The sequence below is a fragment of the Lampris incognitus genome, chromosome 1 (assembly GCF_029633865.1).
Source record: "Lampris incognitus isolate fLamInc1 chromosome 1, fLamInc1.hap2, whole genome shotgun sequence".
In the NCBI taxonomy this organism is placed as follows: Eukaryota; Metazoa; Chordata; class Actinopteri; order Lampriformes; family Lampridae; genus Lampris; species Lampris incognitus.
This window is the reverse complement of record NC_079211.1, coordinates 36,097,792-36,114,912: the sequence shown is the minus strand read 5'-3', so window position 1 is coordinate 36,114,912 and position 17,121 is coordinate 36,097,792. Positions and strand designations below refer to the sequence as shown.

Genomic DNA, 17,121 nt, shown 5'->3' with positions numbered 1-17,121 from the left:
CCCAGATGACAACTTCCCGATCTCATCAAACATTTCCCTGTCTATGGTTTTCGTAATTTTTGAAGGCAAAACGTTTTGTTTTTTTTTGTTTGCTTTGAAGAGCATTTTCGTAACAGGCTGTGCCGCATCGACATTACTGCGAAAGGATTCCCTTTATTTTTAATGTTTCTACATATAGTGACACAGGAAGTGCTTGAAGCCTTTCAATATGTACTGTAATGGACGAAAGCTTAAATCCCATCCAACTGAACTGTGACAGAGAGAGATATAAACAACGGACTGTCACGCCATGGATACCTATGATTAGATTTATATTAACGCCATGGATGCGTATGATTAGATTTATATCAAGCAAGTAATACAATGCTTTTTGTTGCAGTTTGCAAGCTGCTTTCTGATACTATATCAGTGTCAGTGGCATTACAGAGGTGAGTTAAACAGCCCAGATAAGTGACACATGTCTTTAGGCTTGAACATGGGCTTGACACTACATTGGCGTTATTACTGTTTTGAGTATTAACAAAGCATTTGTCTAATCCTACTTACATCTGTTTACTCCTCTGCAGATCTGTCTTAAATCTGTAAATCCATTTTAAACTCCGTAACAACTGTAGAACAGAGACGCTTTCATTGTTTTAAACGCATTCAAACATTACAAGTATATTAAGTGTTCGTTTAAATTGATTAGTTGCATAGTTAAGTGAGCAGTTAATGAAGTTAACGAAAAGCTTTTCTTTTTTCTTTTTTTTTACCAAAAATGTGTTATTGTGAGTTCACGCTGTCGTCCGTGTGAGGATCACCATGACTATTGTGAAAACGGTTTCTGGGATTTACAGACCATTGTTGCATTTCGTAATGACACAGCACTGGCTTTCACTTGACCCTCCCATTTCAATTCGTCGGCGTGGAGAGCGTGTGCGGAGCTTCCTGGTTATGGCAATCACAATCCGGTTCACCAGATCGCAGACTCACCGGTTCTTCGCTCTTGGGCACCTTTTTTCTCCTTTTCAAAGACACCGAGTCCTCCGTCGGAGTATGGCCTCGGACTCGGCGACACGCTTCGACTTCCTCGTAATCGGCGGGGGGTCCGGTGGCCTGGCGGGGGCGCGGAGGGCGGCGGAACTCGGGGCAGCCACGGCCGTGATCGAGAGTCACAAACTCGGAGGTACCTGCGTGAGTAACCAGTTATTAGTTACTTACTAGTCACTACTAACTCCTGTCTCCTCACCGCTACAGTCAGCACCTGTTAGCTGGCCAGGTTATCTTTTTTTTCTTTTCTTTTCTTTTCTTTTTTATACCTTTTTTTATATATTTTTGTGCAAAGTGTTGTGGTTTGCTACAGTCTAAAAGCAACTGGCATTGACCATACACACACACACACACACACACAAGAATTCTTTTGGCATAGCCAAATATGTTATTTTTTTCTGTTTCTGTAAAAGATATGAATGATGGTATGCTACAAAGCCATACTTACTTTTATATTGTTTGTTGACCAGTTTCTTTGACAATCTGCAAATAAGGAAGTAGTTTTTTGTAAAATGACCATGTAAGTAAACTTCGAACTGTAGGCCTATGGTGCACGTTTATGCTGAAGAGCTTTTGTTCTTTATAAAACTTGAAACCTGTTCGTTAGGTGCTTTTGTATGTCCAAGTTTATACCGCTGTCCATGTCTCATGTGTCATTTGTGTTTTTAATTTAGGTCAATGTTGGCTGTGTCCCTAAAAAGGTACAGTTTACTTTTTTTTCATCCCTTTTGTAGCGGGCAATACAGATAACATTGTTCATATTATTATTGTAGGTTAATATCTATAAAAAAATCATATATCAACTGCAGAAAACATGTTTGCATTTGTTTTGGACAGGTTATGTGGAATGCAGCAGTTCATGCTGAGTATCTTCACGATCACGCAGATTATGGGTTTGAAGGTGGACATGCTCATTTCAGATGGGAGTAAGTTCCGTGTCTGTTGTTGTCGTTCCTCTTTTGTTGTGGCAACAATACAGTCATTGTTCTTGGAACTGAGCGTCATTCCATTTTAATGTCTTTTTGCATGCTCAATAATGCAGGGAGTAAATTCCGTGCGGCCTGTCTTTTTTTAAAAAAAATTTTTTATAGCCCAATATCACAAATTACAAATTTGCCTCAGTGGGCTTAACAATCTGTTGTTGGAGTTGTTCCTCTTTATTATTTTCTTGATGCATGCTCAGTAATCCAGGTAAGAAAATTAATGAAGGTTGAATCGGTTTATCTGGATACAACGTTTATTGACGGATATGTTTCATCACTCATCTAAGTGACATCTTCAGTCTAAACTGACTGCAGGTATCTCTACCCCTTATAAACAATACAGTTGCATAATGACAGAAACTAACAACCAGTTTCATATGCAAATATGGGTGTGATCATTAACTAGAGTTTCCATGGCCATGTGTACTATTCACAGAGGATTTGGGAATGTTTGCAGTCATAGCATTGTAAAATGGTGACAGATGGACATGGAGTCAAAGAGGCCATCTATGTTAAGAGGGAACAACCCTCCCTGAACTGGGGGGGCTAAGAGTACATCTGTACATTCCCCCTCAATTCAGGGATAGTCGTTCCATCTTCACATAGATGGTCTCTTTGACTCCCTGTTCAAACCAGTGTTCCTCCCTATCAAGGATGTGCACATCCTCATCCTTGAAAGAATGGCCACTGGCCTGTAGTGTAGATGGGGCCTAAAAGTACATCTGCCACCACATTTTCTTACCTGGATTATTGCGCATGGATAAAGACAATGTACGTGTTTATTTGCATATAGAGTGGGGAAGTAAGATTCGATCACAAGTGGTTACTTGAGACGTATATGGAGGTGCATTCTAATACCAGTTGTGAACTGACGTACTTGGACTAGATTCAGACAGAATCAGGCAATTGTGGCGCCTGGCCACGGCAGTGTGGGCATGTCATTACATGGCCCATTGCAGTCAGTGATCGCCGCAATGGGCCATCGCAGCGATCATGGCTCACGTGGGCATCTTCGGTCTGATCGCCAGCTTATGTGATTGGCCACCGCAACGTGACTGGGTTGTGGAAAAAGTTGAATCTGGCTGAACTTTTTTTTGGGGGGAGGGGATTTTTTCCCCCTTTTTCTCGCCATTTGTATCCGGCCAATTACCCTACTGTTCTGAGCCGTCCCGGTCACTGCTCTACCCTCTCTGCCGATCTGGGGAGGGCTGCAGAGATATCTCCATCGCCAGCCACTTCTTTTCACCTGACAGTGAGGAGTTTCACCAGGGGGATGTAGCGCATGGGAGGGTCACGCTATTCCCCCCAATTCCCCCTCCCCCCGAACAGGCGCCCCGCCCGACCAGAGGAGGCGCTAGTGCAGCGGCCAGGACATTCACTCATGTCTGGCTTTCCCACCCGCAGACACAGCCAATTGTGTCTGTAGGGACGCCCGACCAAGCCGGAGGTAACACGGGGGTTCGATCCGGCAATTCCCGTGTTGGTAGGCAACAGAATAGACCGCTGCACTACCCAGATGCCCCCTGACTCAACTTTCTTGCCAGATGCTGCTGCATTTTTGTTGCGGAACCCCCTGCAGCAAACGCTGCCACAGCATAAATGCTCCACCCTCATTCTAAATTAATTGAAGAACATGCATTTTTGACGCATTGCCTGAGTCTGTCCGAATCCAGCCTTCGAGCTGTTCACTTGTGATCATGTCATCTAAGACACATGTTAATGCCAGGTGTAAACAGGACCATAGAGCTGTAAGAGGAGTGGCCAAAACTAGAGCAGAGATGTTGCAATATTAAGAAGAATAAGAGTAAAGATTTCTTAAGGGGCTCAGTTTAGATGAGTTCTTTATATTTTGTATATTTTCTGTAGTTTTTTTTTTTTTTTGCTTTATATTTTTTGCTGTTGTGTGTATTTTTGATATTGTGTGCTTTTGGATTATGCAACTTGTAATGACGCTTTAATTTCCCTCAGGATCAGTAAAGTATCTATCCATCTGTCAAGTTACAATACATATTCAGTGGACGGTACCCTAAACAACAACACAGGCACTTATTGCTTAACAAATAGCAGAAATGTCTCAGCTGCTTTTCCCAGAGCCACTACAGAGTGACCCTGCAGAGAGATGTGGGCTCACAGTAGTTTTCAAAATTAGAGAAGTGGGCTGGCGAAAAAGAAGTTGACGGTTTGAAGCCTCAGACAGTTTGTGGGAAAGAAAAAAAAAGGAACGCTATCTTTGTGTTGGTCTACTCTGACTGTTAAAAATGATCTTGAGAAGCCCTTAACTACTCCACAGCTGTTGCTCAGTAGCAAAAAGCCAAAGTGTGTGGTTCCACAGATGGCCTATCTCTAATGGATGTGAATATCAGAAACCTAGTTCACCTGCAACCCTTTATTGCTGAGGAGAGAAGGAAGTAAATTTACCATGGATTAATAAAGATAAAAACTGTCTTGTCATATTGTATTGTTTCCTTTTGTTTGCAGAACTCTAAAGGCCAAAAGGGATGCCTATGTCACTCGGCTTAATCACATATATCGCAACAACCTCGACAAGGTAAATTTCATCTCTAATTTTTGCAATTACTTATTTTTGCCACTCCATGATTGTAACCATTACCTCTTTCTTCTGACCATTAACCCTTTCTTTTAATCAAGTTTGGTATCTGACCCCATTATAGAAATGACATATGGCCAGATATCCCCTCTGGAGATGTACTTTTAAAGAAAGTAGCTGATGATGACACTGTTGTTTTTGCAGTATTGTTAGATTAACTTTTCATCTAAATGTAGAATAATGATACCCGGTCTCTTACAGGCTAAAATAGAAACTATTCTAGGTCATGCAAGGTTCACAGATGACCCTGAGCCCACTGTGGAAGTCAATGGCAAGAAGTACACAGCACCTCACATCCTCATTGCCACTGGGGGGCACCCTTCTGTCTTGAGTGACAGCGATGTTCCAGGTAAGACTTGCATAACTTTAAGAATTAATCTTTTTTGTTTGAATCTCACCTTGACTCAAGCTTTGTGAATAAGCAGCAGCCACAACTAACAAAGCAAACAAAAGTGTTCTTATTTATAAGATCTGCCAAAGGTAAAATACCAAAATGTGTATCAAAGAACATTTTGTCTGTTAATAATTACAGGGGCAGGTTTGGGCATCACCAGCGATGGCTTTTTTGAACTTGAAAGCCTTCCAAAGTAAGTTTTTCACATGGTCTTTAGTAGGGTTATCGCATGTATTTGTCATTGATTTGCCTGCAATTTAAGCCTCTGTTTTCCCAAAAGGCGCAGTGTCATTGTGGGTGCTGGATATATTGCAGTGGAGTTAGCAGGCATCCTCTCCACTCTTGGGTCGAAAATATCCCTCATAATTCGACAGACAGGGGTAAAACATAAAAAACAAACAAAATAGCATATAGGGCTCTTGGTAACTTAGTCGAAATAGTGTGCCATGATTATCTGCACAGTGTATCCATGGAAATAATGCACATGTGTCTTTTTAATATGATTTTCATGTTTTTTGCTGCAGGTGTTGAGGAACTTTGATAATCTGATAAGTACAAATTGCACCAAAGAACTACAAAACTCTGGCATAGATATGTGGAAAAACACTCAGGTGAGGTCGGTGAGTAAAACAGACAAGGGTCTTGAGGTGACACTTGTCACCAAAGACCCGGAGAAGAAGAATGATGAGGAAAAAATCAGTACCATCCGGGAAGTGGACTGTCTCCTCTGGGCCATTGGCAGACAACCCAACACTGCTGGACTCAACCTCACTCAGCTGGTAACCATCAGTCTACTCTGCTTACAAAAAGCATCTTCATTGTATTTGGCTATATGTTGTGGTGTCGATTTTTCTTATAATTTCAGTATTGCTCCCTATGACTACTCTGTTATCTTCCCTCAAGTACTGCATTCCAGCAAACCAGAACACTTAAGATACATGTTGCTTGAATGAATCATTGCTGCCTTTTTATTGGACTACAAAAAGAGAGCTATTGTAAGATGACTACATCTAGTAAAAAAAACAGAAATTTGTAGGGCGTAAGATGACTTAGATTGATATAAAAAGTAAAAAAAATCAACACAGAGACATGGGACCAGCTGGTGTCTAGGTGGCTAGGTAAATGGATGGCTTTGTGGCATCACTTACAATACAGCACAAGGAATTATCAAATAATTATATGCTCTCAAGATCTAACAAGCTATACATAAGTTCTTCAGTTGCTGGCAACAGCTGAAAAGGAAAAAGAATTGGGAATAACTGTCTTTAGAATGCATGTTTGAAATGTACATTGATTTAGTGTCAAGAAAACAGTAACTTGCAGTTTGTGAAAGAATTTAACCCTGTAATTACAGGATCAACCCTACTCCTTTCCTTAATCTACAGATGATGGGGAAGGGTGGGGTACTGTCTACATTGTCTTTTAAAAGTTAAAACAGCATGTACGAACAAAAAGATTTGGAAGTTACCATATGCTAGGTTAATATATTACATCTCTATTGACCTATTTCAATGGTAAATGGACTGCATTTATATAGCACTTTTCTAATCTACCGATCCCTCAAGGTACTTTAAACTGTATGCCTCACCTTCACCCATTCACACACATTCATACACTGATGGAGGAGGTTTCCATACAAGTCGCTAACCTGTTCATCAGGAGCAGTTAGGGGTTCAATGTCTTGCTCAAGGACACTTCATCACGCTCTCTGGAGAAGTGGGGGATTGAACCAGGAACCTTCTGATTACTAGATGACCCGCTCTACCTTCTGAGTCTTGCCGCCCCCCACAAGTCAACAGCCAAGTTGCTGTTGACTTGTGATATATACTGATGAACCAAAACATTATGACCACTCACAGGTGAACTGAATAATGTTGATCATCTCCAATGGTAAGGGAATAGTCAGCTCTCATAGTCAAGTTGTTGGATGCAGGAGAAATAGACAGGAGTAAAGAAATGAGTGACTTTGACAAGGGCCAAATTGTTTTGGCCAGATGTCTGGGTCAGAGCATCTCAGCAAGGCTTATAGGGTGCTCCCAGTCAGCAGTGGTGAGTACCTATTGACAGTGGTCCGAGGAGGGACAAACCACAAACGGGGTGTTAGGCGCCCAGGGCTTATCAATGTGCGAGAGCAATGAAGGCTATTCTGTCTGGTTCGAACCGACGGAAGGTCTACTGTGGCACAAGTCACAGAAAATTTTAATGATGGTTATGGGGAATGTGCCACAACATACGGTGCATCGCACCCTGCTGCATATGGGGCTGTTAAGCTGCAGACCACAGTTCCCATGATTACCCCTGTCCACCATTGAAAGCCCTTACAATGGGCACGTGATTGTGGGAACTGGATCTTGAAGCAGTGGAGGAAGGTCGCCTGGTCCGATAAGTCCTGTTTTCTTTTAAATCACATGAATGGCTGTTTATGTGTGCGCCGTTGGAGAAGTGCTGTCACCAGGATGCACGGTGGGAAGACGACAAGCCACTGGAGGCAGTGTGATGCTCTGGGCAATGTTCTGCTGGGAAACCCTGGGTCCAGCCATTCATGTGGGCGTCCATTTGCCATGTGCCGCCTACCTAAACATTGTTACAGACCAGGTGCAACCCTTCATGGCAATGATATTCCTTGATGGAAGTGGTCTCTTTCAGCAGGATAATGCACCCTACCACACCTCACACATTGTTCGACGAACATGATGAAGTGTTCAAGGTGTTGCCTTGGCCTCCAAGTTCTCCACATCTCAATCCGATGAGTATCTGTGGGATGTGCTGGACTGACAAATCCAATTCATGAATGCTCCACCTTGCAACTTAAAGGACTTGAAGAATCTGCTGCTAATGTTTTGGTACCAGATACCACAGGACACCTTCAGGGGTCTTGTAGAGTCCATGTCTTGGTGGGTGGGCGCTATTTTGATAGCATACAGAGGAACAACAGCATATTAGGCACATGGTCACAATGTTTTGGCTCATCAGTGTAGCAAGAGTGAAGGAAATGATCTTTTAAAGCAGCGTTAAGGCACAGTGGACCTTGAACCTGAATCTGGTGAATGTTACATTAAAAGAGCTATGGAGGGAAAGCAAACCCTCATCCAGGGCCCTCCATCATATTTCATTCGCATTTGTGAATGGTCCGGGTGCTTGGTGGCCATGGCTGACAACATCTGCCAAGCTTAGTTTTATAGCTGTTTCCCCACCTGCCACCCAATGACTGCTGGGAGAGGCTGCAGCATCCCCGCGACCCTGAGAGCAGGATAAGCGGTTTGGATAATGGATGAATGAATGAATGGAGATATATTTGTTGAGCACTTTCCCTACCGTTGAGTGTTTCTTTTAACAAAGTTATATATATAAAGATAGATGGAGGAAAAAACATTTCTTGTACTGAAATGCCTTAAAGTTTTTTTTCCTACATATATCTTAATATTCTGCTCCTCATTTGTTGAGCACTTTTATGTACACCATTGATGGTTTCCAGAAAAAAACGCTATATATATATATATATATATATATATATATATATATATATATATCATTAGCAGCTGATGAGTGCAAAATGCACGAAGCAGGCCTGTACTGCAATGCATTAAAACTGTTTTTCTTGTATCCGTGTTGATATATATATATATATACTATATATATATATACAGTGCATCTGGAAAGTATTCACACACCCTTCACTTTCCCCCCATTTTGTTATGTTACAGCCTTATTCCAAAATGGATTAAATTCCTTTTTTTCTCATCAATCTACACACAATATCCCATAATGACAAAGTGAAAAAGGTTTTGTAGAGATTTTTGCAAATTTATTAAAAATAAAAAACTGAAATATTGCATGTACATAAGTATTCACACCCTTTGCTATGACACTCAAAATTGAGCTCAGGTTCATCCTGTTCCCACTGATCATCCTTGAGATGTTTCTACATCTTGATTGGAGTCCACCCGTAGTAAATTCAATTGATTGGACATGATTTGGAAAGGCACACACCTGTCTATATAAGGTCCCAATGTTGACAGTGCATGTCAGAGCAGAAACCAAGCCATGAAGTCAAAGGAATTGTCTCTGGACCTCCGAGACAGGATTGTATCGAGGCACAGATCTGGGGAAGGGTACAAAAAAATTCTACAGCTTTGAAGGTCCCGAAGAGCACAGTGGTCTCCATCATTCGTAAATGGAAGAAGTTTGGATCCACCAGGACTCTTCCTAGAGCTGGCCGCCCAACCAAACTGAGCAATCGGGGGAGAAGAGCCTTGGTCAGGGAGGTAACCAAGAACCCGACGGTCACTCTGACAGAGCTCCAGCGTTCCTCTGTGGAGATGGGAGAACCTTCCAGAAGGACAACCATCTCTGCAGCACTCCACCAATCAGGCCTTTATGGTAGAGTGGCCAGACAGAAGCCTCTGCTCAGTAAAAAGCACATGACAGCCCGCTTGGAGTTTGCCAGAAAGCACCTAAAGGACTCTCAGACCATGAGAAACAAGATTCTCTGGTCTGATGAAACCAAGATTGAACTCTTTGGCCTGAATGCCAAACGTCACGTCTGGAGGAAACCAGGCACCTCTCATCACCTTGCTAATACCATCCCTACAGTGAAGCATGGTGGTGGCAGCATCATGCTGTGGAGATGTTTTTCAGCGGCAGGAACTGGGAGACTAGTCAGGATCGAGGGAAAGATGAATGGAGCAAAGTACAGAGAGATCTTTGATGAAAACCTCCTCCAGAGCGCTCAGGACCTCAGAGTGGGGCGAAGGTTTACCTTTCAACACAACAACGACCCTAAGCACACAGCCAAGACAACGAAGGAGTGGCTTCGGGACAAGTCTGTGAATGTCCTTGAGTGGCCCAGCCAGAGCCCAGACTTGAACCCCATTGAACATCTCTGAAAAGACGTGAAAATAGCTGTGCAGCGACGCTCCCCATCTAATCTTACAGAACTCGAGAGGATCTACAGAGAAGAATGGGAGAAATACCCCAAATATAGGTGTGCCAAGCTTGTAGCTTCATACCCAAGAAGACTTGAGGCTGTAATCGCTGCCAAGGGTGCCTCAACCAAGTACTGAGTAAAGGGTGTGAATACTTATGTACATGCAATATTTCAGTTCTTTATTTTTAATACATTTGCAAAAATTTCTACAAAACCTTTTTCGCTTTGTCATTATGGGGTATTGTATGTAGATTGATGAGGAAAAAAAGGAATTTAATCCATTTTGGAATAAGGCTGTAACATAACAAAATGTGGGGAAAGTGAAGGGGTGTGAATACTTTCCGGATGCACTGTATGTGTATATATATATATATATATATATATATATGTAGCCATCCATTATCCAAACCGCTTATCCTGCTCTCAGGGTCGCGGGGATTCTGGAGCCTATTCCAGCAGTCATTGGACAAGCCGCCAGGCCATCGCAGGGCCACATATATATGATATATATATATATACTGATATTTGTTCAAACCAGAGTATAACATTGAAGGTGAAGACACTCTTTCCTATTGCCTGGTAGACTCAGCTCTGTTTTACATCAAAATGCTCTAAGCTTCTGCAATAAGAAGAGTTGCTTTTTTTTCTTCTTACCTATATGTTTATTTTCTGTGTAGCTGTCCATCCCGTAACATTTAAGGTTATGGTCACAGGTGCAAACTGTTGGCTGCTCTAAGGATTGTGAATAGAAAAGGGAGGAAGGCAGACATAGTTATAATGGGCCTTAAGTTTTTATATAATCTATTAAATATGTTTATTTCTCAGAACTCTTACCATGTCTTTTACCATGTTACTTGTTTGTTCTCCTCTTGTATTACAGCAGACAGCAAAAGCAATACAAACCCTTCAAACGGGGTAATGGAGTTTTTTAGTACTGCTGTGTCTAATGCTTTGCACATTGTGCAGTTTTATCGAAGTCAGATTTAGCTAACTAGAGTTCTTGTTTGTTTATCATGTCTTATAGGGTATTGATACAGATGAGAGAGGCCATATCATAGTAGATGAGTTCCAAAACACTACCCGCCCAGGGATCTATGCTGTAGGGGATGTTTGTGGCAAGGCCCTTCTCACACCCGGTAGGTGGGAGCATCCCAAATATTTTTTCCTTACTATGCTAATGATCAGCAAAATGTGCTGCTAATGTGAGAAAACAAGATTTCCTCAAATAAATGAACAGGTTGTAGTGGATAATGTATTGATTGGACAGGTGAGCAGATGTGATTGGATAAAATATTGATTGAAATGTTGACATTCTTTGTGTGTGTGTGTGTGTGTGTGTGTGTGTGTGTGTGTGTGTGTGTGTGTACTTTATGGGTAGTTGCCATTGCTGCAGGCAGAAAACTGGCGCACAGACTGTTTGAGGGTAAGAAGGAATCCAAGATGGACTATTCCAACATTCCCACAGTGGTGTTCAGCCACCCACCCATTGGTACAGTGGGCCTCACAGAAGGTTAGTTTTCCCTATCCAAAAATGACCGTTAGGGCACTATAAAAAAAGAAAACAGTGATTTCTAGATTTACTTTGACTTGTATTTCATTGCAGACAGTGTGAACACAAAAGTATTTCATGTTTTGTCTGGTTAACTTTATTTCATTGATAAATATACACCCATTTCTGCCTGCGACACATTCCAAAAAAAAGTTGGGACGGGGCAAGTAGGGCTAATAATGAGGTAAAATATTGAAATGATGATGTGATTTGAAACAGGTGACATCAACAGGTGATTGTAATCATGATTTGGTACAGAGGCAGCATCCAGGAAAGGCCTAGTCTTTTAGGAGCAAAGATGGGTGGACGATCACCAGTTTGCCAACAAATCCATGAGAAAGTTATTGTAATTTTTTAAAACAATGTTCCTCAAAGAAAGCTAGGAAGGGATTTGGATAGTCCACCCTCTATGGTGCATTACATAATTAAAAGATTCAAGGAATCTGGAGGAATTTCAGTGCATAAAGGGCAAGGGCACAAGCCTAAGCTGAATAACTGTGCTCTCCGATCCCTCAGACAGCACTGCATCAAGAACCATCATTCATCTAGTGCTATAACAACATGGGTTCAGGATTACTTTGGCAAACCTTTGTCAAGCACGACTTGTTTTTAGTTTTGATTCAGATTTAGGCCATTATTGGGCTTTGTTGGCCTGAGCACTTGCTAGTTTCACTCTCTGAGCTTTAATAGGTGGGTCAACTGACGCAGGTCGCGCCCTCTATTGCCTCATTTGTTGGAATGAGCGCTTGCTAGTTTCACTCTGAGCTTCAATAGGTGGGTCAGCTGACAGGGGTCACACTCTCTATTGCTTCCTTTGTTGTGAAAATCTGACGGGGGTGGGATTTTCACTAAAAGGTTATAAGAGAGATCGAATTAAACCAAGCAGAAGAAGCTTTGATCTTGAACATAGGAGATTGCAGTCGGTTGGTAAGTGATTTGAACCTTGTTTGAGTTTTGATTCAGATTTAGGCCATTGTCAGGCTTTGTTGGGCTGAGCACTTGCTAGTTTCACTTTCTGAGCTTCAATAGGTGGGTCAGCTGATGTGGGTCGCGCCCTCTATTGCTTCCTTTATTGGGCTGAGCACTTGGTAGTTTCACTCTCTTGAGCTTCAATAGGTGGGTTAGCTGATGCGGGTCACGCCCTCTATTACTTCATTTGTTGTGAAATTCAGACAGGGACAGGTTCAGCTGTGGTACTTCCTGGTATTTAAACACACAGCTGTAGTGTCAGCAGAAGCATCAGCCCTTGTGTGTCAGCCCTCATTGTGTTAAGACAGAATTGAGTAAAGACCTGCGAGTCTTACCTGTGTGAGTCCACTGACAAAGAATACTGACTGGTGATTCCCTTTTCTACTATTTTCTCTCGTTGCCTGCCTCACCCACCATGTGCTACAAAGACATCCCTGTCATTCACTGTTATTGAAAAAATTGCATCTGTTGCAGACAATGCAATCCTGAGAACCTCTGTTTACTCAGGAAAGCCTCCTCTACTCACTCCTCCTTTACGTTTGGCTTATGGAATTGCTAATCAGCTGTAAATAAAACCAAATTTATCCAAGCACTTGCTAATCTGTCAGACATTGAGATGCTAGCCCCGACCGAAACCTGAATACGTCCAGAAAACACTGCCACACTGTCCACATGCTCTGTTGACTCCGCTTTCTCACACACACCCCGTTCTGTTGGGTGTGGAGGCAGTACGGGTGTCCTCATTTCCAGAGACTGGATATTTACTAAGCTTTATCTGCTAAGCAACACCGCTTCTTATGAATACCATTCAATCATGGTTACTGCTCCTATTAAGCTATTTTTGGTTGTCATGTACTGCCCACCAGGGTATCAACTGGGGAACTTTATAGTTGAACTAGACATGTTACTCTCAGCCATTCTTGATGATGACACACCACTGATTATCATGGGAGACATGAATATCCTTACTGACAAAACCCAAGCAACTGACTTCTTGTGTCTTCTGTCCTCTTTTGACCTCAGACAGGTCCTCTGCCTTCACTCTCTTCCTCTTCTTGGTCTCCAAAGTCATCCTACAGACCACCATCCAATGCTGGCTAGCTATGTTCTCCCCTGTCACCACCTTGCAGTCTCCAATCCCTTTCCGATCGTGCCTCCTGCATAAGATATAGTCCACCTGTGTGCACTTTACTCCACTCTTATACGTCACCCTATGTTCCTCCCTCTTCTTGAAATATGTATTCACCACAGCCATTTCCATCCTTTTTGCAAAATCCACCACTATCTGTCCTTTCACATTCCTCTCCTTGGCACCATACCTACTCATCACCTCCTCATCACTTCTGTTCCTGTCACCAACATGCCCTTTTAAGTCAGCTTCAATCACCAATCTCTCCTCCTTGGGGTACATTCTCTACCACTTCATCCACTCCAGAATTCTCCTTTCTCTTCCATCTCACACCCATCTTGCATGTGAGATATGTGTTGATAATATTCACCATCATCCCTTCGATTTCCAGCTTCATACTCATCACTCTGTCCAACACTCTCTTCACCTCCAACACACGTTTGACATACTCTTCCTTCAGAATTACCCCTACCCCATTTCTCCTCCTATCCGCACCGTGGTAGAAGAGTTTGAACCCACCTCTGTTGCTCCTGGCCTTACTCCCCTTCTACATGGTCTCTTGCACACCTTCTATCTTTCCATCATATCAGCCAGCTCTCTCCCTTTACCAGTCATAGTGCCAACATTCAAAGTTCTGACTCTCACCTCCACACTCCTACCCTTCCTCCTCTCCCGCTGCCTCTGAATATGCCTTCCATCTTCCCTTCTCCCAAAAATAGCATAATTTCCACTGGCACCCTGCTGGCCAACAGTACCAATGCTGGTCGTTGGTAACCTGGGCTTCGACTGATCCAGTAAGGAAATCTGTTGTATGACCCGCATATATGATTTGGCAAAGGTTTATCGCCGGATGCCCTTCCTGATACACCCCTCCCCATTTATCCAGGGTTGGGACCGGCACTAAGAATGCACTGGCTTATGCATCCTCAGTGGCTAGGTTATTAAATTCATGAGGTAAAATATCAAATAATGTGCTGTTGTATTGTTTTCAATGTAATAAAGGTCAAAGATAATTTACAAATCACTGTTTTCAATTTTAATTTTAATTTAACATACCATCCCAACTTTTTCTGATTGGGGTTGTAGTACCCTAATTGAACATGTGTTTTTATGTTGGGAGGTGCCTGCATTTCTTTTATCACTTATTAAAAAAAGAACAAACAATGTGACACATACCAGTGCATATTGAAGCACTTGGTGGATTCTAATAATGGGGATAAGTAAGAAGTCACTTCTTTTACCATTTGCGCTTAGATGAAAGCTGGTAAATGTTTAAATCACAGATGTTCATTCGTCTTACTGACAAAGGAAAGTAACTGTAATTGGTAACGTTTGTTTGTGTGTGTTGCAGAGGAGGCCATAAAGACTAGGGGGAAGGAGAATGTGAAGACTTATAAGACTACCTTCACTCCGATGTATCATGCTCTGACAACTAGGAAGACCCAGTGCATCATGAAACTTGTATGTGTAGGCAATGAGGAGAAGGTAGGTGTCATCTTTTTCAGGGATTAGTTAGTATGCCAATAAGCACAGGAACACTAATTAGAATTAATAAATCATAATGATTCTATTTTATTTGAGTTGCCCATTTACTTGTAGATTTAAAGCCAATTCAAATTAGTTTAAATGCAAGGAATACATGTATACTAAATGAGACAGCCACTACTGTCACTGTTTGATGGTACACAATAGTCAACCCTTGTGTCTTTAGATAATGTGGACTGGAAACTTCGCCCACTTTGGGAAAAAACATGGCTATTTCTTCATCTTCAGGCTTCAACTTGTAATTTAAGCTATAATGGGCTTTGACTAAAGTCTTTGTTTTCTATAGTGAAATTGTTTGATGAAAATGCTGTTATTGCTGTCCTATAATTTGAATCATCTCCTTCCCACCAGGTGGTTGGCCTGCATATGCAGGGTCTTGGTTGTGACGAAATGCTTCAGGGCTTTGCTGTCGCCATAAAGATGGGAGCCACCAAAGCAGACTTTGACAAGACTATTGCCATTCACCCCACGTCATCTGAGGAGCTTGTCACGATGCGTTAATACAGTGTAGAGTGCCACCTCACCTCTTAATACCACAAACCAGTATGATCAGCAACAGATTTGCATATTAATTCCCATCTGCTTGACAGTTTGCTATGTAGTACTTTTTCACTTCCATTTTCTTTCATTCAGGTGATCTTATTTGTGGGCAGTGTTGGATCATTTTATTTTTCTTAGTTTACCTAAATCAGGGTTGCCAACTCATACATCTGGCGTGAGTCTCACGCTTTCAGGCTCTATCTCAAGACACCAAGGCAAATCTCATGCCAAAACACTGTGACAGCAACAGAGATGAACAGGCAAACGTAAAAGTCTTTCTGGTATAGTAATGGTCTCAAAGTCTATCTGGTATAGTAAAGGTTAAACCAAGCGAACAACCTTGACTAGAAGACAGCTGAGTATTCGAAAACTGGGTCTTTTATGTGGGTGTTTCCATGGAGATGCATCTTAAATTACTCTCTGATTGGTGCACGATGCTTATCTCTGTGTTGAATAAATGCTTTGTAAACAGCCAGCCACCTTACGTTAGGTGTCTAACATTAAGCGCACGTCAAAGAGAAGAATGAAATCAATGAATGAAAGCACATGCATGTGCGCAAAATCTCACTCCGGCCAGGTTACCAAAGTTGGTAACTCTGCCTAAATGGACCAAGACCAAGTAACGGCTTTATTCAATTGTACTGTGGGTCTTTATCAGCAGTGACTATCAATTTCATTAGATTTCCAAGATTCATTTTACAATGATTGTGAGATGGAAGTGATGGATCTACACAGGTATCATCGGCATGCAGTTGCATGGGAAAAGTCAAAAGATCTATATCCTGGTATGTGTTGATTTGTTCGTCATTTGTCAGATGAACATTGCAAACACTGCTGCCCCTATTTGCTGCCAAAGCTAGGTCACATAACACATTCTGTACTGTTGTGCAGATTCAATAAACATGCAATTTTTTCTTAAATGCTGTGTGTTGGGGTGTAACTCTATTTTAGAGATTAACAATTTATTTTAATGTGGTCAGTATGGTCTCTATGGTGGATTGATTTAAATGACAATGTGGCCGCCTCATATGTGAAGTACACACCTTTGGTCTGAGGGCAGCAGTATAACCTCAGATGAGACACTTGTCGAGAATGAATTTGTAAAGTAAAAACTCACGTTGCTATAACGTCACCATCGCGTTGCTTCCAGCGGTTTTTAGAAGAGTTCATTGATATACAACAAGGTAAATTCCCACTTTCTCCCCTAGGAACGCTCTATCACAATATGAGAGAAATGCTGAGTAATAATTACACAGCACTATTTGCCTCCTTTCTGATCAGTTCACGTGACGTTGCGGTTAATGTTTGGTGCCCATTGCTACCAAAATAGTAAATTGCTTAATAAACAGGTTTTTGATGCATAAAATTACACGGGAAAAACAAAACAAAACACACAAAAAAAATCGGGAAATACAATGACCTTGGCGTGCTTAATTGAATATCGCGAT

General features: G+C 41.9%; 1 protein-coding gene across 2 annotated transcripts; it reads left to right on the top strand.

Annotated features, from left to right (window-relative positions):
- Positions 1-15: 15 nt before the first annotated feature.
- Positions 16-16,574, top strand: gsr (glutathione reductase). Of its 2 annotated transcripts, none has more exons than XM_056280836.1 (13): positions 16-428; positions 1,014-1,173; positions 1,704-1,730; positions 1,867-1,955; positions 4,491-4,560; positions 4,822-4,969; positions 5,153-5,207; positions 5,295-5,394; positions 5,539-5,793; positions 10,966-11,077; positions 11,320-11,451; positions 14,940-15,073; positions 15,485-16,574. In XM_056280836.1, the coding sequence occupies exons 1-13, from the start codon at positions 364-366 to the stop codon at positions 15,632-15,634; spliced, it is 1,497 nt and encodes a 498-aa protein (XP_056136811.1). In that variant the 5' UTR covers positions 16-363; the 3' UTR covers positions 15,635-16,574. The 2 variants fall into 2 exon arrangements, with proteins under 2 accessions (XP_056136811.1, XP_056136803.1); XM_056280828.1 differs by having other exon boundaries at positions 837-1,173.
- Positions 16,575-17,121: the final 547 nt, after the last annotated feature.